Source organism: Galendromus occidentalis, unplaced genomic scaffold, assembly GCF_000255335.2.
Source record: "Galendromus occidentalis unplaced genomic scaffold, Mocc_1.1 scf7180000075388, whole genome shotgun sequence".
Classification (NCBI taxonomy): Eukaryota; Metazoa; Arthropoda; class Arachnida; order Mesostigmata; family Phytoseiidae; genus Galendromus; species Galendromus occidentalis.
In genome coordinates this window covers 355,871-378,294 of record NW_003803378.1, presented here as the reverse complement: position 1 = coordinate 378,294, position 22,424 = coordinate 355,871, and the positions used below count along the sequence as shown (strand labels likewise).

The window sequence follows — 22,424 nt, the reverse complement described above, 5'->3', positions numbered from 1 at the left end:
AAAGCGATTCGGCCTTCTGAGGAACGGGAGGAGGCCTCTCAGAAAGCCAGAGTAGCTTCTCTCGCTGAGCTCACGTATGATAGCTCCGAAAAGGAGAAGTCGGGACGAAGGAAGAGAAGGCCCGTGATCTCAAAACGAGAGTGTCCTTTACGATGTTGAAAAAGCGAGAGATTTCCCACTGCTTCCTGCTGACGAGCCAGAGCACCACCGGGCAAGCTCGCAGTAGGGCGAACTGTCGTAGCCGTCGTGGACTTTAGAGACTTTTACGACTTGACGGCTACCAGAGAGATGGCGGAAATCCTCGTCGAATGCTGTTTGCACAGAAGTTTATGGCGTGTCAGGTAGAGCTAGCCGCCCGCCCGCCTGACCGTCCATCGGTCGGTCTCTCAGGCTGGCCGGCCGGCCGGCTGGACGGACGGACAAACCGTTAGTAGACCAGCCATCCATTGAGTCAGCGAGGGAGGAAGGGAGCGAGCGAGCAATCCAACCTTTGACCCGATGTCATTCAGGTCCCTCGTTTTCTGGAACTTGAAATTCCAAGCCCGGACGTGCGAGTCTAATGATTGCTCTAGAGCTAAAACGTAGCTGTGAGTCTCTTGAATTTCCTCGTTGAGACCGATCGCGCGGCGTTCCTCCGAAGGGAGATCGAGGGACCCCACGAGCCCGACCGCCACCGCAGCGACGTTAACCTGTGCTCGTTGGCGCATGCGTTCCATCAGTTGACCTTCTTCAACGGCGACAATTATGGCGGTTTGATCAAGAATTGGAGATGTTTTTCTAATGGGAGTGATTTCTTTTCTAGTGACTACGAGGCTTTCGACAGCGTAGCCAGGATGCCGCCCCCGAAGGACTCGAGTTCGCGATACTCCAACGGCTACTCATCCGATCAACAATCAGATTCTAACGACGAAGGTCATGGCCCTTCCTATCTGGTCGAACATCTCGCAACCTTCAGGTGAGTAGTAAACACTCAGCGCTGAAGCCCTAGATGTGCACGGAGAGCAACTGTTGCGATTGCAATCAGCCCCCCGGATTACGGCGACCGATTCCATTAGCTGCTGGGCTGCCGAGCGAATTTCGGGGCATCCCAGAGACTTCCCTTGTATGATACCATCGTCCGGGGAACTATTGTGAATATCTCGGCTGAGCCGAATTATCCGCTCCGTTCCGGGACTCCGAGTCTTCTGACAATCGGATAACTCTCGAATCCTGAAGCTAATTGTAAGCTCTGTTTCGGAAGGAATCTCGATAACGGAGCGAGCGACTGACATCCCCCCTGCGATGACTTTCTTCCCCCTCCCCTCTCCCCCCCCCCCCGAAGACCCGAGAGTAGAATGTTCTCTCATGGAGCAGCTATAAACGACGAACACTGGCGGAACCTTGGCCTGGCAAAAGGTCTTTGGCGGGAACATGGCGAGTAGATGTTCGCCGTCCAGATGACATGAAAAGCAGGCCATTAACGTGGCATCGAGAATGCGTTCCTCTCTGCGTGAGTTGCTCTTCGCGTTGGGATTACTTATGCACGTTCGTGCTCGCCTCGAGTGCCTACCTGCCGTCACCGACGAACAAGGCTTGCTGGATCCAGACGGATGGTCCGAACGTACACGTATAATGCGGACGTAGCGCTCGCTGGAAGAGTAGTGATTCCTCGCAGTCGAGGTTTCGTCTCGTAGCTTCATTTGTCAATTTGTGTCAGCGGTGAACGATCATCGCCGACTTTCCTTCCTCCATCCGTCCTCTCTGCGCTCTCGTTCGACCGGTGACGGTGGCGGAACCTTCCGCTCCGTGGATAAAGGAGAAGAACGCGATATACAGGAAATCTGTTGTCGTCATCAATCAGTGTTCGCTCATACAATATTTATATAGCCATCGACGTCCACGTGTGACGTCGATCACCGTCGCGTCGCTCATCATCCCTCGCCCCTATCAACACTATATAATTACAGCTACTCTCTTATAAAAATCTAAACATACACTGAGTCGGGACGGCCGGGGAGAGCCTTCACTGCTCAGCGTAATTAGGGAGTCGGTGTGGATCGACCCTCCCCGAATTCTAATCCTCATCACGAAAGAGGAGCAGAATTGCTCCTTCGCCCGAAATTTCATTGGTGATCTCCGATTCGGTGGCGGAGAAAATCATTCGGTCAACCGGACCCGTGAGTCTGGTACCTACCGTATCGCAGATGATGATGTGCACGTGATCGACTTGACTACAAGAAAAAGAATTGAGTCAGAGCGGCGCCGTCGAAAAACTGTGACCGGTGTTTAATTGAGCCCGCTCCCCCTTGGCCCGAAATTTCATTCGTGATCTCCGATTCGGAGGCGGAGAAAATCACCGAGCGAGAGGGGTCGTGTATCAGTCATTTGTAGGTGTCTTTATGCCCTAATGATGTCATGATCACTACATATGTACATCTGTCCACCCAGACGTACCAAACGTCTGGGTGCCTTTCCGTGAAAAATCAGCTGAGTGTCAAGCGTGCAGACAGCGTCAAGTTCGACCGGATTGTATTCTTCTCCTCCCCTCATCTTTGGCTTTCGTCGTCGCCTAGACAGACCCGGCCATTGAGCGGGCGAAGATCTCCAGCGTCAGCGTTGTCGAAGTACGCTGGCATTGAAGCGGGGAATCCTCATCTCCATATATATTGCTCTTAAGCCAGATAGGGTGAGATTTCGCATGAATTAGCGCCTCGACCGAATTCACTCAGGCGGTCCTGCGATCCAACCCACCGACCAACTAGCGTACCATCCGTCGGACCGTCAGACCGCGCGCGATTGTCATGGATCCATTGTGGGGAACACAAAAAACTCTTCAGCATATCTCCTTCACTGAGGCTTTTCATAATCATTGCCCAAAACGTCGGCGCTGCTCTCAGCCGCTTCCCAATCGCATGCGAGAGCTTGCGAAACCCCGGGCCCCCGATGCTCATCGGAGAAGTACGATTCGAGTGCGAGCGATGCGCGAGGTACTCGCTCAGCTCCCTCGACCGTAGAGCGATACAGGATATCACGAAGGACACAGACGAGTCGGACTTATCGGCGAGGACAGTTTCTTGAGGAAATGGTGATGGAGCGATATAAAATCAAGTAGATTGTATTTCCTCGGAGCCGCTTCAGCCTGTGGCTTGTGGAGGGTTCGAAGATACTGCGGAAATCCATCGAGTGTTTGTTCAACGCTTGTTGATTTTATTTTTCCCTCCGAACCGGAGGGAAAACGAGGTCAGTTCAGAAGAATACATTTTGCTTGTCTGCCCGTCCGCCTTAACCGCAAACCCGAGAAGTGAAGGAGGACGACCACGACTACTACGTTTTCTACCACTGGCGAGAAACTGAATGAAAGTCGACGGACGTGGCTCCACGGGTATGTTCAACGAGCCAAATGATCGTCAATCGTCTCCGGCATCAGCGTTGTCGGAGCTTAAATCCACTTGGGTTTTGCTTCGAGCGAGTCGGGAGAAAAATGAGTTTTTGGTCACAGATGACGGTCCGGTAAACCTTTCCGGATAGCGTCTCAATTCTGTAGCTGATTCTGCTCTTCGAGGGGGAGCTAACTCAATTCGCTCTCATACAGGGGCAATGGATGAGAACGGGAGAGGAGGAGGAGCTGTCCTCCCGGGTGGAAAACTCGACTCAGGAACGGCCCGATGAGCGCTCGAAAAAGAATTCGATGCTCATGGACTCCGATAGCACGAGCTATCGCGCTATACGAGCAGCCCAATCTCTTCCGTCGGGAAAAGATACGGGAGTGAAAGACGCGTCAATAGCCCCCAACAGCGCTGAGAAAGTCGACGTCGCGAATTCCGAAGACATTAGCTCTATTATTTCAATTAGTTCCAATTGCGCCCTAGCTTATTCCGCATCCATATCTATATACTGGCGAGCTGCGACCAACAGATACAGACCGGTCATTGATTCATGTTCTCAAGTCCTCCCTGGACTCTGGTGTTCATTCCCGGCTGGCGCGCCCTCTCCGGCTATCTCGATACACTCCTTGAGAGAATTTATTTCCGATTGTCCGCCTCAGACTGCGATATGACTGAAAAATCTGCACCGGGTCCCATCTTGCTTCCTCGCTCACGAAACGATTTATAAGGGCATTAGCGATGAGACTGGGGCTTGAACACTGGGTCCAATGAAGGCATCGTGTCGTGCCCTCTCTTTCCATTGAATGCTCTTCTGCGTTGAAGGAATGAAAAGTTAGTTATGCAGATACACGGTACGATCCGAACCTAACGGTCGCGCGACCCGATTGCCGCCAGATTTTCCCGTACTCCCCTCAGTCGCGTCCCGGCACGCAGCTTCTTTTTTCCCAATCATGGAAGTAATCTGACGAGTCATGAGCACTGCTCAGTTTCCGGCGGAATAGCTCCAGCTCAAATGATCTGATCAGTCATCTGTAGCATCGATGCGGAATAATTCAGCGCATATGTAGTCATGGAATGCAGTAACGCGAGCATGCCAAATCGAACCAAAGGAAGCAACCGGGACGGAACAATACAATAATGAGACGTCGTAGGTTGATTATTCTCTTTGTTTCACTTCCCGTGAGCGGAAAAAACGGAATAGTAATTAGCGGGAAATGTCTGTGCTCTGGGTCCTGGAAGGATAGAACCCACCAAGGACGAACCAATGGAAGTTTCTGATCGGGGATCGGAGGTTTCAAATTTTCATGAAGTCCTGAAGAAGAGTCTTGAATAAGCGAATGAGAGTGGTCGGTCCTTATTCTCGTTTTGATAGAACGAAGTCCCAGTGAGACGAGGTGACGGGTATTCGGCTCGATAAGGGGCAACAGGCATGCCCGTCCGAAAGTGAAAGCTGTCGGAGACCCTGTAAATTCGAGATGATTCTAGCTGTTCCAGGATCATTTACGGTGCCGCGGGATTCTATCCAGGTTTTCTATGTTTCTGAGTACAGCTCGAGCTAAAAATAATCTTTTCCTTCAGGGTCGGGTCAGCTTACGAAGTCGAATCGCCTAAGGATGGCCTTCGGAAGTTGTTCCAGATGGAAAAGACGAAGGGTATCTGGACTCAGAAAATGAGCATCCGTCTGGAACCGCGCTGGATGGTAATCATCGACGAGGAAAACGGGGTAAGGGGAATGCCACGACCGCTAATCAATTTAGCTGTGCATTGATTGGATCAATAGATGCATGCTCATCGATAGCATGGTTCGGGTTTCGGGCATCCAAACAAAATTAATTCTTCAACACATACATACCTCAGGAACCTAATCGAGGCTCCCGGATATTATTCTCGATGTTCACGCGTCGGTCTCCCGCGTCGTTTAAATTCCGTCTTCGAGACTTCTTATGAAAATCTAATTGAGGGAGCCCTCTTCTTTCTTCATTCCCACGAGGCAATTCCTCTGGAAATGCATTTTGAGTGTAACGTCCTTGGCGTTTGCGAGCGTGCGCCGAGCTCTCGCATGAGTCTGCCATGCTAGCGGAAGCACACAGTAGCAGTAGCGGGAGGAAGAGCGAAACCATTTTCTATGGGGCCTTCAGGTCTTGATGGCCCTGTTTTACCAGGGCATCTTAGCATCATAATCATCAACAACGAGTCCACAAGCATACAAATGTGCTCGTTACCCAGCCGACCATCTTAGCAGCATCCGTACGCCCGCTTTGTCCGCTTGCTCGCTTGCGTGCGTGCGTGCCTGCCTGGGCTTCTGGTGGCTCCACAACCGCTCCTCCACCGACGGTTGCTCTCGAGGTGTAGAGCTCCTGACGATCTCGATGAATGGAAAGAGGTCGCCTCTCGCTGAAGAAGTAAATTATCGCTCGACGAAGGCGACGTAGGATTAAATGTGCCTCCTCACATATAAACGATTCTGTTCGCAACAGCTGCAATCGGCAGGGCCCGATTTGGGATCGAGCGCCCGGAAGGCTTTGTGCAACAAGATCAAGAACAACAGCTCTAACAGTAAGGCAACTTCCCTCGGGGACCTGTATCGCTGCCAGGACTAAGCCCGTTCGGCTTTCGAAGGCTTATACAGATCCGCGCGAGTTTTCGAAGTGACCGCCGAATGAACGCCTCTAAGAAAATTCTTGGTTTCTTCCGCGGCGTCTCGCACGCCATTCCCGTATTGTTTCCCGCGAAAGCTGTGCTCCCGCTTGGAGCATTGTCGATTCAAGACGCCGCTCGTCGGCAATTATTTATTTGTGAGCATTCTGAGTTCAGCAGTCGTGTTACGCGCTCCACCGCCGAGTGGTGGGGGTGGGGGTTAGAGACCCGTGTACGCAAAGGAAGTTTCACCCGGTGCAAATAAATTACAGGAAATCGTGGAGCGTTTTCCAATGTCGCTCATCTCGGAACCCACCGCATTCACATCGAACGATCCGCGAGAACTCTACAACAACATCCTCGTGTTCATCGTTAAAGATGATCAGCCAAAAGGCGCCACCTCCGACGCGGAAATGCACATCTTCCAGTGTGTCAGGATATCGGTGAGCAACCCTCTATACCCATCTCGGTTTCATATACCTCGTCTGATCGACACGATAATTATTGAGCATAGGCATGGATCGGCCCGGAGATATATTCGAGGCTGACTTGCTGCCTTACCGTGTAGTCACCATTGTCCTCTGCGGTGCTGCTTCGCGCCACTCCGTTCGAAGCTTAGCTGCCCCTGGTCACCGTATAACTATTTCTTCCGGATAATTTCTCCTCCGATGTTATCCTCATTCCTCGGGGCGTCTTACGAGGTATTTCTACTCCATGAGCGCCGAAGCGCTCGCCTAGAGTCAGTGTTTTGCGAGAGGAAGTTCCATTTGTCTGTTTGAGCCGGTGGGAACGAGGAGATTCGGAGGATCGTCGCATGAATTCATTAGCAAATGTTTCGCAGGACGTCATCATTTTCCCCCGCTTCCATTCCTTACGAGGTCGTCTTTGTTCCGGCCTTGCCGTTTGTTTACACCCCGCGCTTTTTCGCGACGCCGGGCGTTCAATCAATTATAATTATAATTCAGCGTTCCCCTGGCTGGGGAAATTGGCCCATCTCCATTCTCCGAAGCAATGTGATTTCGTTTTGAGACATTTTCCCTGTGGCGCGTAACCGTAAACCATCGGGACTCCTTTCTCGTTCTCGGGAAAGATATCTGATTTCCTTCGAATTACGCAGACTCTTCTCGAGAGAACTCCTCCGTTTCGGGTAATCGTTCGCCAAGTTCTGCGAGAGAGGAAGTTGCTCGGATGTTGCTCAGAGGCATACCCTCACTCAGCTACATGGCGTATCAGATTTCCGTGATCTATGTACCTAATATGGTTTCCGTGGCGAGGGAAAAAGAATTGGCTCGCGGCAAGTAGGACAATGAGAAATCGGCAACCGAAACGCGAGCCTCCTGTCCTAGCATCACCGCTGTCGGCGCGCCGCGCCGTGGAGAAGGGAGCTCGGATCGCTACTTGAGAGACTTGGACATTCGAGCCGCCAAGCGACTAATGAATTCCGCGGGAGTACTCTACACCAGGACGGCAAAGAATCTCGGATTCTTCTCTGTCTTCCGTCTTCCCTGATTCTAATGAATCTTTTCGTGACTTGGTCGTCAGTAAGCGTTTCCCACGTTAGCTTCGGGGTTTAGCCGCGACTTAAAGCGTTCCTAGCGTTCATTGTTTGCTTGCGACGATCGGTCGCGCACGAACTTCCGCATTTTTGACAGTGTCAGCTCGTCTATCGTTTCCAGTCTCTTTTCCTTCCTTCGTCGCCTTCCACAATCAGACGGAGCAAAACGATCCTTTGAGCTGATCCATCTCCTCAACAAATGAGGGAGAAGGAGGGGAAAACTTCACTCAGTCTATAGGAACCTTAGTTCCGCCGAGCGGAAGTAAATTATTTGTTCTGACTTGGTCCCTAATCTTGGCGAACGATGCCAGCAGGAGGACCTCATCCGGACTCCGCATCCTACCGGTAGTCGATTCGCCAAAGCCGGTTATTCCCGGTATCGTGAGGTTTCCATCGGAATCGCGATCCCGTAGACGGGACGGAGTTCGCGGATTTTTCCGGAGTGTAGTCGAAAACCTCCGTTTCTGAGCCGATTCCCTTTGTATCATATCTTGGTTAAGAATCGTTAGCCGAGACCCTTTCTCATCTCATTCCGACTCTGATCCGTTCCGGAGCATTTTGAGGTAAGAACTCATCATCTGGATGAGCGATCCGTTGTGATTCCGAATCCCCCATAGCTGGCGACGCCCGACTTTCGAATGATCGCGAATCCTGTTCGACAGCTCGACCCGACGTAGAGACCGTCTAACTCCAGCTGTTCCGGAATCAATCTATTCACTGGGAGTCGACGGTCGAGGTTTTGGGACGGAGCAAGGGACGAAGAAGCAGCAAAACTTGGTTTCTCCCAGGAATTCGAACTCGTGCAGGATGGTCCCCACGTTCTTCCTCAAGACGCTAGGCTTAGCGTCCTCCACAAATCTGTAATGCGATGACCTAAACTAGATTCCCGGAGCTTTCTCTCGTGTGGAGGCTTCCGTTGCTTTCCTCATGCGATCCCAAAGCGAATAAAGTCCTTATTCCGGATACGCGAGGAGAGCTCGACTTCATCTTGAATTATAGACTACCGTAGCCTATCATGCATTCAGAATGGGTACACGTCTCTCCGTCGCTTTGAGTGTGCTCCGTTTTCTCTTAGTCTTTAATTTCCTCCATGGAATCCATTCATTTTCCCCCCCTCCCCCGAGCCCGCCGCCGTATCCTAGGGACTCTTGTTTTGCTCGGGAGCCTTCTCTCTGAATTGGCTCAAAATGATTCGCTCGTCTCCCAATTTTCTTCCTATCGGATCCCTCGTGTTGGCCGTCCCCCACAATTTTCCTGTGATCCTATCGCTCCGAGTCCTCTACCCGCGTCTTCCTTCCCATTCGCATATCCATCCTGGCTTCTTGCTTCTGCTGTCGGGTCTACTCTCTCCTCTATATTTCGCTTCTTCCTCCGTCCTATAAAAACAATACTTTCCGCCAGCTTGGACATTTTTGTGGCTGGCTAGTATTTGTGTAATGGTTCCACAGCCCTCCTCGAAATATTGAATGACGGGAAACGAAGCTCCGAGCTACGGTCTAGCCGACCGACCGAGTCGAAAGCTTGCTGTTTCCGGCGAACAGACGCATGCATAAACATGTTCGGCATTCCGGAATGTTCACGCAGGATTCGTGTTGATTTTCCCGACGGGCAGCGATTGATGTCGTTCGGGAGAGTCGCGCTGAAGTGTCGGAATATTCCTCCGTTGCGATCAGGCAAGAACTGCTCAACTATTCCTAGGATCGGCATGACCTTGCGAGAGGTTCTTAATTACGCCGCTCTGCGGCCGAATAATAATCAGCGCTGTCCTCACCGTCGGTCGATCGTCTTTTTTCGCTCGCTGTCGCAACGCGTCGATTTGTCGTTCATTTGCTGGATAATTCCCAATGATCCGGATCCGCCACAGGAAATCGCAAAAAGCCCCGACGACGTGTCACATGGGGCGAAACAATGCCCCGACCTCATGGCGAACTTTCTGTGGTTTGGCTTTCGATTCGCTGGCGCAATCGTCCCACTTCCAGACGTCAGGAAAATCGCATAGCACGAGACTGACATTCAGTCGCCGCGTGTCTCAACAAGATGTCGAATTTGCCCATGGGGAAGAAGAATGGATTTGGAGCCTCCTGCACAAAAGACATGACTTCGTGTATCGAGTTCGAATTAGAGCGGAAAATCAATTGTCGGTCGTTAACTTCTCATGTTTCCGCGGAGCTAACGAGACTCGCTCCCGATTTATTGCTCGTTCCTTCTCTGCTACAAATCGGAAATTTCAATTACAGGCACAGGAAGTTGTGAGCGATGTCAAAGGCCTGATGTTGGGCAAAGGACTTCCGAAGAAAAATGAATTGTCATCCAATGCTCAGAGTGCTCCCAGGAGTGTTTCACCCGGCGTTCACCCGACACCAGGGGTCAACGTAAGGGAACAGGTATCCTTTCTGAAGATTCCGAATATTTTGTCTGCGCTTAGAGAATCAACGCGACAGACGTGGGCCCACGGTTTTGCGGCTCTTCGGGAAGACGACCTTCTCCGGAATCGTCGAGATGCTCAATCGATTTTTCTCTTGATTCCGCAGGTGAGCATCTTCAATAACGCCAAGGCTGAGTCCCGGAGTAGCCTTTCCAACCGGGGTGGCGATTCGGATGGAGCTCCGGAAATCCGTCCTCAGGAGATGCGATCGATCGGGGCCTCTGGAGCGCAGGCGCTCAAATCCTCGCAACACGCTCAGTACGTTCGACGAGAACACGAGAGCAACGACGATTCGTCCTCCACGGGAAGCGATCGCTACGAACGCGACGTCGCCATCTTGAATCATTGCTTCGATGACATCGAACGCTTCATTGCTCGGCTCCAGAACGCGGCCACGGCCTACAAGGAGCTTGAGAAGCGCCGCAAAGGAAAAAAGAGTGGAAATAAGAAGAAGGATATGGGCGGTACGTCGACCCGGATCTCATTTTTTTCGCGGACGGAGGGCTGAGCTCGCGCTCAGTCGAGTTCACCGAGTTCCCAGAAGCCGAAATCCTGTTTTTGAGCTCCTCCCTCTTCACCTGCCTGGATGACATTTTCTTCCAATGGTTTGAGAATTTTGAATCTTTTTTCAGAGGGTCTCCTGAACATGAGAGCAAAACCCCCGCCTCAGAAGGAGTTCGAGGACATTCTGGCCAAATTCAAACTGTCCTTCAACCTCCTCGCGAAACTGCGGAACCACATCCACGATCCGAACTCACCCGAGTTGATTCACTTTTTGTTCACGCCACTCGCCGTAATCGTCGACGCAGCCCGAGATTTCAACTACGGTCCGAATCTTGCGGCCAAGGTCGTTGCACCTCTACTCACAAGAGACGCCTGTGAGCTCCTTGATAATTGTTGTACATCGAAGGAAAACGATCTTTGGAGATCGCTCGGAGACGCGTGGTCCGTGCCAAGGTTAGCGAACGCTTTGCGACTCCTTCAGTAGACTCAACTCCCGACTTGGATCGGCAGTCGTCTTTCCGCCTTCGGATGATAGGGGTTCATAGAATTCCGTTGAGGGCCAACTAACTTTGAGCTTACCCTTGAGGGCGAGGCATCGACACTAAATTACGTCCCTTGTAAATTATGTCGGCTGTATCAGATGTGCGCCATATCATCCTCGCCATAGAGGATTCCCTTTCCAGTTTCGATTATGAGATAAACTACCCCCGCATGATCTCGCCTATGATTTCTGAGATCCTGCGTATCGCGCTGACACATGACGGAGTCGGAAATCGAACCGATCCCGGGAAGAAGCTCAAAGAATTTTTGATTTCCATTCAGAGACCAGTGGAAGAACTACGAGGATACCTACCATCCAGTGTTCACCGATGGCTGGGCTCCAGAGTACCCGCACTTCCCCGATGATACGTCGGACATGGCCGGCTCCAAACGACGCTCAGACGTAAGTTCGAAGCCGAAATATTTTCCGACTCGCAGAAAGAACAGAACTCATTGCGCCGTCGGAGAGATCCGGAACGTTCCGTCCCCGGATGGTCGGTTCCCGCTCGCCGTAACGCATGGGATTCGAGAATCTGATCCGCTCTCCTCTCGATCCAGCGAGGGAGACAAACAGTCGGTCTCGCCTTGATGTGACAACTTTCGAGCGAGAGCAACAGCAGTTCGCCTGCTCATCCGGCTACGCGGCTGTTCGCGTAGCTGGTCATGGCTCTAAGCGAATACGCGTCATTGCCGCGCTACTGTGCCCTTCCGAAAGATTGTGTGGCTCCTAGGAGCAATGAGTATTTGATTTTGACTCTTCCGACGAGAAGTCGGCGACCTCGATCGGCCCTATCGACATTCTCCGATGAAGACGCCATGCAATTTCAGGATTATGTTCGATCGGCCGATCGTTATGAATTGCGCGCCGAAAGCCCCCATGCCCTCTACGGCCCTCCGCCGCCTCGCGGGGGCTATCCCGAGGAACGTGCGCGGACGCCATCGGAACACGAGTTTGTGCAGAGATCCGACATCAGCAGCGACTCGATGGAGCCTCCGAACGGTCTCGACGCACAACGGAACTTCGAACGTCAGCAGGTGAAGCTCCATTCCATGTCTAGTGTTCAGAGTGTCCCATGGCAGAGGAATTATTTCCGGCTATCGAGTTAGTCGTTGCTCTCCGAGTGCCGTTGTCGTCGGAACCGGAGCCGCCGCGCCGTCGGTTTTTCCGAGTCCGTGGGGAACCGAAATGAATGTGGCATCGTCAATTGCTATTGAAAGCTCGGTACCGAAAGCCGAACAACTGGTGTGTGCCAGAGATTCGATACTGAGCAGTGTTAGTCTAACTCGTGATCTATCCCGCGGTTCTACCAGGCGCTGTTCCTCGATGACTTGAAAGCCGCTCAGGCGAAAGTTGTGCAGGTGATGTACCCTCGTACAGCTAACAATGACAAGGAGCTCACCGTCATCCGCGGAGAATACCTCGAGGCGAGTACCATTCATTTTCTGATCTTTCCGCCAACCCACAGCCGAGAGAGCTAGGACGAGCGGACATCCTTTTCCATTGTCTAGAGATCCGAGAATTGTTTGCCATTTCGAAAGATGGCTCAACAGACGCGGACGGATCACCTTTCCATCTCCGAAAAAACACAGTGGAAATAACACCTGAGAGATTCGTACAGTACCTCTGCAATCAAGCGATCGCGCTTGATTGCAGAGGTACCCTCCCGCGCCTCCAGAACTCGTAACTCGCTCCGTGCGAAAAACTCCGTCCTCTCGCAGACAGTGCGCATGGAACAAGCGTTCTCCTAACACTTTGCAAAACCGAACGAGTCAAACAATTGCTCTTCGAATCTTAGAGATTCACTTAGCGTGAGATTCCGAAATTTTCTGCCGATGTGGCAGTCTTGAAAGTATCCTGCGAGCATCGGTCTGAAGGATTTAATTTTCGCTGAGATCGGTGGGGTACTCGATCGAGACATGGCATGCCCCTATTCTGGGCGATCGGAACCCTCGATAACTTCGTTGACAGGATCGCACACGGGTCTCGAGAGCTCCAGGGCATTCGAGGTGAGACATCCTCTGCTGCTCGGCGATGCGGCGATTTCCGTTGCGCCAGAGCTCAACCGATGGTCCGCGAATTTCTCAACAGCGGAACCCATGACCGAATGATGATCGATGCTTGTCATGAATATTCCTCCTTGTCGAAATTAGGTTACATTCGCCCGAAAATCAACTACACGACCTTGCTCGATGCTTGATCTAATTTCCTGCTGTTCATCCAATTAGATCCTGGACGACTCGCGCAAATGGTGGAGAACCAGAAACATCCGCGGGCAGGTTGGTCACGTGCCTCACACGATTGTCGCGCCCGTCGGCGATGATTTCCACAACAATGGTTACGAGTCTGCCAACTACAGTCCGGTAAGATTTTCGACGAGGAGCGAGCCATAACGTATTTCGGGAAATCCTGCGAAGCCTGAATTTGACTGCGAATTTTGAAACCGCTTCGCCCGCGTCCCGGAGCGCTCCGCATGTCCTCCATGTTGTGCGGCGTTCGAAATTTATTTCTCTGTAGAGAATCCATTTGTGTACCCGCTTTGTCAAGATTCACGAGGAAAAAGTTCCAAGGGCACGGCACAGATGTTCCGCAGTCTGAGCGGATCGCGTTCACGCATCTCGATTTTTTCTCGTCGGGAAAATCGTAACGATTCAAAAACGGAAAAACAACATTTTGGAGCTAAAATCGTTTTTGGTAATTTGCAGAGCGAGTCGCCCGTGGAGGGCTATGCCCGCGGGGCGGTTCGAGGTTCACCCAATCAACCAGCTCCCGCCGAGTGGGTCCGCAGGGAACGTCAGGGGAAGAAAGGTGAATTCCGTTATTTTTGAGTGATCGGCTGCTCTTTCGTCTTCACCCTATGCGCCTGGCCAGATATCTTCACTCGTCTGGATCCCCGCGACAAACTCCGCCCGTTCCCCTCCCACCGTTCCCTATCTATCGACCACCAGACTGTGCGACCGCCCGCCCGTCCGACCACCCGACCTTCCTGGCGTCACCTGCTCATTCCCTACCCCGGCATGTACATAGGAACCACCAAAGTCCAGGCTTCACTCGAAACATATTCCCGCGTGCGATCGGCGTCGAGCTACATTAGCTTAATTAGATGCGGTGTATATAAATATTCTAATCCAGGTCACTCACATTCACACACGCATTCGATCAGATGCTTCGTAAATGTGTTCCCACCAGAGCCTGCTCGTAATCATTTCAAAATTTGGTTCATCGCATGTTTCTTGCCCACCTAGACAGACCGTCTGCAGGTCGCAGTATTGTACACCATATGCCTGTGTGGAAATGATAATGTCTCATGTTTCACGGCGAGCTCGCTCTTAGAGCGTCTGACAGAGAACGTTTGATGAATCGAGGGGACGATTCGATAGTGCGAATTGAACATAGCCACAATTGTGTCGATTCTCGGGCCGATTCCCAAGAATGACCCTCGTCGAGACGAAGGGGCGGAACCGCGAACGACGGGATAGAGTGGGGAGGGGCCATAACGGGGAGGAATCAATTCACTTCTATCCATAAGTCCAGAAATTTATAAATAAAATATATATAGATCGAAAAGCTATTCTGATAGACCACGTGATTACGGGAGACAGAACCGTCAGAGAAGAGAACTAACCGAGCGGCAAGCGTTTTTTTTCTTATGAAAGTATCGGGAAAACGTGTCAGCCGGCAAATGTCGCGGCACCGATCGACTCCACCCGATCATGGATCGGAGAGGAGGTTGAAATCTGATTTTCGATTCATTCCCTTTTCCCGGAGAGACTCTCTTCTCTCTGAGCATTCAGTTATCAATCCTCAGAGCGTCTATCGAGTGTCGGGCGACGCGTGCAGTCGACACAGACTCCATGATCTTGGTAGCAAAAAAGAGTCCCCTTATGGCTGTAAATACCCGAGTGCTCAAAACGACTGTCGACAGGTTCAGTTAGGTAAATGAGGGAAAACATGACGTTGGGAGCCCCGCTTTTATACAATAAATGCTTGCTCGATAATGATCGATTGCTCCATTCTTTGACGGCCCGTGCATCTCCGGCATCCCAAAAGCTCTTCCCCGCTACTTTCAATCCTCGCCGAGGGAGCGGCGAGGAAGAACATCTCAATTGTCCCGCTCTTTCCCCCCGTGAGCTAGTTTCGTATGCGCATTTCAGATCATCAACATATCTCGCCGTTGGCCTATCCCCGCTAGCTTGCCTATCCCGCAGGTCTGGCGGTCTTTGTGAAGGCGATATATATCTCCGCGTGTCTCCACCGTACAAAGCTGCATGTCTGAATGTGGTGCGCCATCTGCGTCCGTTTCCTTCACCCCCGCACCTTATGTACATGTATACAGCAGCTTCTACAGAGGCTCAGGGATCTGCCTGGAGCTGCACCCCTTTCTATGCTCGTGTTTCAAATCGATTCACGCAGATAACAATTCGATAGCACTGAGCGTCCTGCGAACCCGCAGCCGATTTTTTATTTTTGATCTGCTACGCAAGGTTTACGACTCGCCGCTGTTTCACAACGAACTCCGGAAAAGGGCTCCGTTGCGGGACAATTTAATTTAATCGCGTCTGAGTCTACTCGAGAGAGGACGCTAGTCTTGAATCTGGACAGTCGTAGCTCAGGTGTTGTTCTCGCATAAGCCGTTCCCTTGCAGGAAGTTACGGAACCGACGAAGTTTACTTCGCTAGCAGGGGTTGCTTTAGATGCGAGGCTACAACAAAGGCTTGTCTTATTTCGGGGCCACGGGCTCGCTTCCGAGGCTGTCTTATTCGTCCACCCACGGGGGAGTTTGAGACTTATGCCGTTCGCCTGAGTCACGGGTTGGCGCTCCATCCAGTCGCCTCTCCCATGGATTTTCAAGCCGTCTGTCCGCGTGAAAATCCGAATATCATTATCCATTCTGACTGCTACCCGACATCGGACTCGCTTTCTTGCTTGCATGCTTATCCACCGATTAATCCAAGCGTAACCCCTCCCCCGCCTTTCCTCAAACCGCACCTCACGTGAGATTCGAGAGAATAAACTCTTGGGAGTCCCTGCTGTGTGTCGAATCGACGATTCGTTCAAGCCTGCTGATATCCGTCGGTCACGAAGTCACGAAAGCCGCACAAATCCTCGCAAATTAATGACTAACCACTAATATCAGGAACGTACTCGTCCGGACCTCTGTACACCGAACAAATCACCGTCTGCGAGAATCACCGCGGATATGCGGCCTCGCTGGACGCCCTGTACGCGAAACCAGAGCTGAGGCCGACTACGCCCACGAATCCCGTATCGTCTGCGCGTAGGAGCGAAATGCAAGCCCTGGGCAAGGTCACCAGACACTCCGTTGCGACAGCGAATCCCGAATACGGCCCTCTGTGCGAGAAACACCGACAGGAACGTAGACATTCTGCGTCCCTCAATCAGGACCTCAAACATCGATACACTTCGCCTGTCGCCAGGCATCACGTGGAGGAGCCAAGGTAACGCTCGAAATCCTTTCCTGCTCCACTAGGTAGCGAAGTATGGGATGGCCCTTGTTTCCCTTCGACTTTCACGCCACCAAAGAGGAGGTGCGAAAATCGGTGAAAAAAATCTTCCCGTGCACAGGTACGATATGCCCAAGAGAGCGCCATCTGAAGAAGGTTGCAGCACGCTGCCCAGATCACAGCAGAAAGCCCTGAAGAAACAGATCCGCAGTTCGTCGAAGGAAACCCAAGATTTGAAACGGTACGGCTCAGTCGACCATGTCGACCGGCAACCGCAGACCCATTCATCGCCCTTCCATTACCACACTCCTTCTCCGCCTACTCCGAGTCATCATCATCATCACAATCATCATCATCGGAAACCACACGAGTAAGTGACGTCATCGCAGACTCCGTCCAATCCTTCGCAGAGGCCGTCGCGACGGTCGCATATTATTCCCTGTCCGACAGCTTTGTGTCTCTGTTCCTGCTTCCTACCGAAGAGATCTCTATCATGTTCAAGAGCTTACGGAGTGGCCCGACGATTCGTGGGCCGCGGGCTTCGATTTTTCGCTAATATTGTGCTGAATGTGCTTCGAGCTGTTGTTTCCATGTGAATAGTACGTGAATAAGTATGAGCTTTCCCATCTGTAATTTAGTCCGGACCTTGTAATCCCGACACCGCCACCGCTTCCCAAATGGACGACCCATCGTCTCGAGAAGCAGAAGAGCATCGGAAGTTGGTCGCAACTCTCTCACGCCTCGAGCCATTCGTCGCATTACGGCAGCATGTCGTCGATCCGAGCTCGCAGAAGGAGTTCCGACCAGGACTCCATCTCCACGCTTTCGACCACTAATTCGTCCATCGTCGGGTGAGTTGCTTAATATGTCGGTGTAAGGTCTGCCGTCAAGCGCTTTTTGTCCCGCGGAGCCGCGTCAACGCTGCTTAGCTGCGAGTCCATGCACCGGCAGGAACCGATAGGGGTCGGGATCCTTGGGGCTTGGGGGCCCGATGGAGGCCGCACCGTATTTCGTGTTTACTGCTCGCGAGCGAATCCTCTGTAAGTCCTTGATTCCTGCTGATTCAACTCGGCGAAAAAATATTTTCCCGCATCGGGAGGCCCGCTTTCGAGACATTGTGTACATAGGAGGCTCGCCCAACGCTCGCGGCGCTCTTTACATTCAAGTCACACGCCTCCGGCAGGTCGCGAAAACCGTCCCCCTCCATCGATTTGAATAGCGAGCAACAGGGGTCGGATTCGCTTCGATTTTCGCTAGGCGTCCTTTGCGCCGCTGAACGAAGGAGGAAAAGGGCCAAACTCGTCAACGACATGAGTCGGTCGCCGCCGGTAGCGCCGTTCGACCCGGGCGACATGGACGTCACGTGCGACACATTCTTCGCATGTCTTGTTCGCATAGTATTGTTATTCTCCCGAGATCCGCGAGCGTCCATGGAAGTTATCCACAATCAAATGAACAGCCGGCAACTCAATCCGAGTCGTGTTTCTGAATAAGTTGTCAAACGTCAGAAAGCGAGCATGGGGAGCTGCACGGGAGATGATCCCGTTCCCCAATCCAGAATGTTCTTAAAGCCCCTGATCGAAATGATTCGGCACCGGAACCATCGCTACAAGCTCAAACCTGTCAGCTCTCGTAAATTCCCTCCCAAGTCAGTATTATAGGCCGAGACCGGATGAGCATCGTGCAGACAGCGAATCGATCCCCCGATACCGAACTCGGAAAAAACAATTCCGTCTCCTCTCTCGAAATTCCTGTCAACACCATTCTAGAGTCTGGGAATCGGCTACACCCCTCCGTGCAAATCGATTCCTCCGGCTCACTGATCGCCTGTGCTGTTGGTTGATAGCTTAAGGCAATGGTCGCAATAGTTCACGGGAAGACGTATCGTTCACCTGTGCGTCGAAAGACCGCCATCAACACCTCCCTTCGCTACTGCCGCCCTCGCTGCTGCTGTTGCCGGTGTTGTCACTGTTGCTGTTCTCGTGTCGTAGTCAACTTCATCGGGTCGTTGCTCGGCCGGAGTGCTCTCGCAATCGATCAAATCGTTCTTTCCGCCTGAATGGGCTTCATTGAGTACATGCTCAGAAGTTATTCGCATTCGAGTGACTACGGCGCCTTATCCATGGCCGGTTCCTTCTCGTCCGTCGTTCCGGACGAGCGCGGAGCCTTCCCCGTCGTTTGAGAATCGATGGCCTCATTTTTCGGGATTTTGAACGGTCCTGATCAATGTTCCCGGAATTTCAACAGTCCTGATCAATGTTTGAATGTAGGGAATATCGCGAAATTTCGAGGGAGGATTATCCAGATCATCCTGTCTCCACGTTCCTCGGAATCTGAGGTCAGCTCTAGCGTCTTTCGTCCCATAAACGCTTCACGTCCATTCCCTCAGGGACAGGCACGCGAATGGCAAGAAGAAGGATAACTCGCCGCCGCCGTTCATGACTCAATTCAGCGAGGAGCTCAAAACTCGGCTATCCCTGCAAAGAGATCAGTCCAACCCAATCGACAATGGGGATCCCTCGAAGAAGCGGAGACCACCGACTGTTTTCAACTACATAACCCCAGAGAGCACTCCCCAAGAAGTGCGCGATTGGATGATTGAGAAAGGATTCGAGCCTCCGTGAGTCGAGCTTCCTCCGTCTGAAAACTTTCGAGTTCTTTGAATTTCCCGATCGAGCCGGAAACCTGGGCTTCCGGAATCCTGAGAGCCGGAGTAGGCCAAGGGCCCTGGCCCCTGGCCAATCTCTTGCGAGCAGAGTAGACGAGTATATTTTTTTCCAATCACAGAATCATGGAGGCCTGCCGACACCGGACCGGCGAGGAGATGTTTGGTTTGACTCGAGATTTTTTCGATGGCTCCAACGTTTGTCAAGAAGAGGTTCGGAAACTCATGAGTCATCTGACAGTGCAAAAGAACCTTTGTGGCGTGAGTACAACCGTGATAGGCATCTTTTCGCGAAAGATTTCCCCTCTGCGTAATCGAGCTCCTGGAAAAATTCGCGAAATATCCTGCAACTGAGATAATCCCTCCTCTCATCAGTACAAGGGCCAAAACAATACTTTGGAAGAACTCTTGCGGAAGCGCAGAACTGTCGTTGATCAGAGTCTCTCTGATGACGCCTCGAGTCCGGATTCCGCTGCAAAGAAACTCGCTCCGTCCAACGGTGTCGAAGACCAAATCCGATCGATGTGTGCACCCACCCCACCACCGAAACCACGCGTGCAAGTTGCGTACGGCTCGAGAGACGATTCTATCTCGCTTCAGTCTAAAGGTAGGCATCCCCATTCGCTGCCTTCTCGTCTATTATTACTTTCAGTAGTGCGATGATACCGGCTCGAATCATTCTATTGCAACTTCCCTCCCCAACAGATTCGGAAGACTTGGGTAGCGGACGTGGTTCGCCAACATCCGTAAGCAGCTCATTCGCCTTCAGCTCTGGAACGATCAAAAGTGTTGTCGGCCAAAAAGGATCTTCCTTGGAGTCCCCCGATAGGACCACTTCGAAGCAGAGCATTTCGATCACACCGACAATCCGAGTCGAAGACGAAAGAGAAGAGACCAGAATGTAGTCAACATCATTGTCTATTTTAATTTCACTCGCCTTCGTTATGCAACTCAGATCGAACAAACGGAGTCCACAACTGCGGTAGAACCAATTTGAAAGTTGATCTGCTCCGAGCACAGGAGATAATCACGTCGCCCCAATGCGAATAGGTGGTGGGCCACAGGACGAGACTCGAATTCAGGCAAAAAAGCTTTCCACTCGACCGGGTCTCGGCGATCCCGCTCGGCTCCGTACTTATATCACACAATTCTGACGACGCAACGATACACGTTTTTCATCTGTTTGGGGAGCAATATTTCGCCAGAAGCTGTTCGATGTCTTACGTCTTCAAAATCCACCGACAGAAGTCGCGTTTGACAGGATTCGGATGGAATCGACAGAGGAAATTTTAACTTGAATGACGGGAATAAAAAGCTTACCGATCCGCGGGCTACAATAGCCACGAGAAGAGGAAGACTGATTTTTTATTATTTGTGAAACGTTGTGGGCATCAAGTCCCGGAGTGTGCGCGGCCAGGAAATCCTCATAGATGATACGGAACATGCGTATCATGGTTCTACGAGGGTACATATATTTAGAGCCTGAAGGCTGTCGGGACGGATCGCTGCGGAGAAAACCTCACGCGAATCCTTTCATGCGTGTTCTTGATACTTGGGGAAGTTCGACTTTTTTCGGTGCTACCGATCCTCTCTCGAAAGAAGCAAAGTGGACTTTCGGGTCAGGACTCAGGACACATTGTTGAGCCATTCCAACGATCTTCAACAAAAGCCAGATGAGTCGCTGGGTAGGGGCCTCGTTTGGATACGAGAGACTCTGACTCGGAGGATTGGCCCTGCTCTCCAACCACCTCCCCTTTGTTTCTCCACCCCAGCGCTGTTCGTATATCCCTTCATGTCCCTTGTGCTTTGCTTCCAACCCGCACCGATAAGACCTCTTAGGCTCAGCAGCGGGGGTCGCAGCGTGACGCCTCATGTCAGAAAACGGTCCCCGTTCTTCGGAGCGAGCTTCAAGCAACCTTGGGAGTGATTTTTTTTCAAGTGTATCGATAGAAATTTTCATTCTTCGAAGAACGCATTGCATCGCTCGTATACTTATGAGGAACTCAATTTCTCTCAGGAAGCTTCTGGACAGTTGCCGTGGTCGTTCGCGGGCGAGGGGAGTCGTACGTGATTCCTCCGCCGCAGAACGCTCCTCGCGGATATTTCAGTGGGGTCACCAGTGAATCGGAGGAGTAGAATGGCAAGCGGGTCGCTTGGGGATGAATGACCATGAATGAAGTGGACGAGGCCTCAAACAAAAAAGCTGTGGCTGATTCGGTCGGCCAGGCAATCGACTTCGTAGGAGGCAAACGTCTTCGTCGAGTCGGGGACAGACGGTAGAGGCATCTCAAGCTGTCGCTCCCTATCACCCCCGACCCCGAGCGATTCCCCTCCCTCGGCGGGAGGCGGCTCAGATCTTGAGGCGAAAGTTCGCTGAATCGTTTGCATCCGTTCCGATCAACATCTTCCTCGACTGTTGCAATGGAAGACGTTCCCCACGTTATCCGATATCGCTGACAACCGAATTGACAACATCAGCAGCCTCTGACGAGAGTGCGTACACAGGCCGCGAGGCGTCAGACCTGACTACCGCTCCAACTCCCAGCCCAAAAGATCGCAAAGGCGTGCGAGATATGATCATTTCCACGCCTCGTCATGGTAACCATCGATCATCAGCATAGAATCCCATCACTTGAGACAATCGCTCCCGAATGACTCGGTCGGGTTCGCGATCATGAGGCTCCAGACAAGACGAGGACTTCTGATCCTATGTTATTGCTCTTCTTCCACTCGATTCTCCGACAGAATCTATCCGCGACGTTACTTCCTCCTCCACATAGATACGATTACGAACTCAGGAGCAATCCTCGCTTTTTCTTCTTCTCATGCAACTCTGGAGAATTGAACTACGTCGGGTCGTTGAATTCTCGCTCGCAAATCATGAAAGATGGCGGCGTCCGCCGCGTTGGGAGGCCAAGTCTTTGGATCAATTCATTGAAAGCCTATTCGATGCACTCAATGATCAAGGGTCGCCAGCTCTGATCATTCGACGTATGATTTCGTGCTGCAGAGCGTCTCGAGAGTAAGACTTATCGAGAGGGGAGTCTTCCACGGAGGTACCGGCCGATGAACTCAAGTATCACCTCCGGTCAGCTCGGGATCGTTGCTCCATCCAAAACCGTCGGAGGAGTGTTTTGAAAAAATCGGTGCGACTATGAGCAGAGTTCCATACGCAGTCAAGGTCCATTTCTTCTCTCGAGAAGCTTCTCGAGAAGTGAATGACCGACAGAACGTAAGGGATCTTCCCGGTGAATCAAGCCCAGCTGCTCC

The 22,424-nt window shown here is 51.9% G+C and overlaps 1 protein-coding gene across 1 annotated transcript; it reads left to right on the top strand.

The window, feature by feature from the left end:
- Positions 1 to 288: 288 nt before the first annotated feature.
- Positions 289 to 20,453, top strand: LOC100897714 (epidermal growth factor receptor kinase substrate 8-like protein 2). Its single transcript, XM_029111152.1, has 18 exons — positions 289 to 341; positions 803 to 955; positions 4,944 to 5,088; positions 6,275 to 6,445; positions 9,795 to 9,941; positions 10,089 to 10,446; positions 10,615 to 10,939; positions 11,309 to 11,429; positions 11,855 to 12,061; positions 12,338 to 12,451; positions 13,253 to 13,387; positions 13,730 to 13,841; positions 16,162 to 16,483; positions 16,611 to 16,859; positions 18,879 to 19,109; positions 19,277 to 19,415; positions 19,530 to 19,761; positions 19,860 to 20,453. Exons 1-18 carry the CDS (start codon positions 289 to 291, stop codon positions 20,057 to 20,059), a joined length of 3,414 nt encoding a protein of 1,137 aa, XP_028966985.1. The 3' UTR covers positions 20,060 to 20,453.
- Positions 20,454 to 22,424: the final 1,971 nt, after the last annotated feature.

Bases quoted from the DNA above. Each gene is read 5' to 3' on its own strand.
- LOC100897714 (XM_029111152.1), top strand. From the start codon at position 289: ATGGCGGAAATCCTCGTCGAATGCTGTTTGCACAGAAGTTTATGGCGT. The intron at 9,942-10,088 runs GTATCCTTTCTG...TTGATTCCGCAG, and splicing joins GGGTCAACGTAAGGGAACAG to GTGAGCATCTTCAATAACGC. The intron at 11,430-11,854 runs GTAAGTTCGAAG...ATGCAATTTCAG, and splicing joins GCTCCAAACGACGCTCAGAC to GATTATGTTCGATCGGCCGA.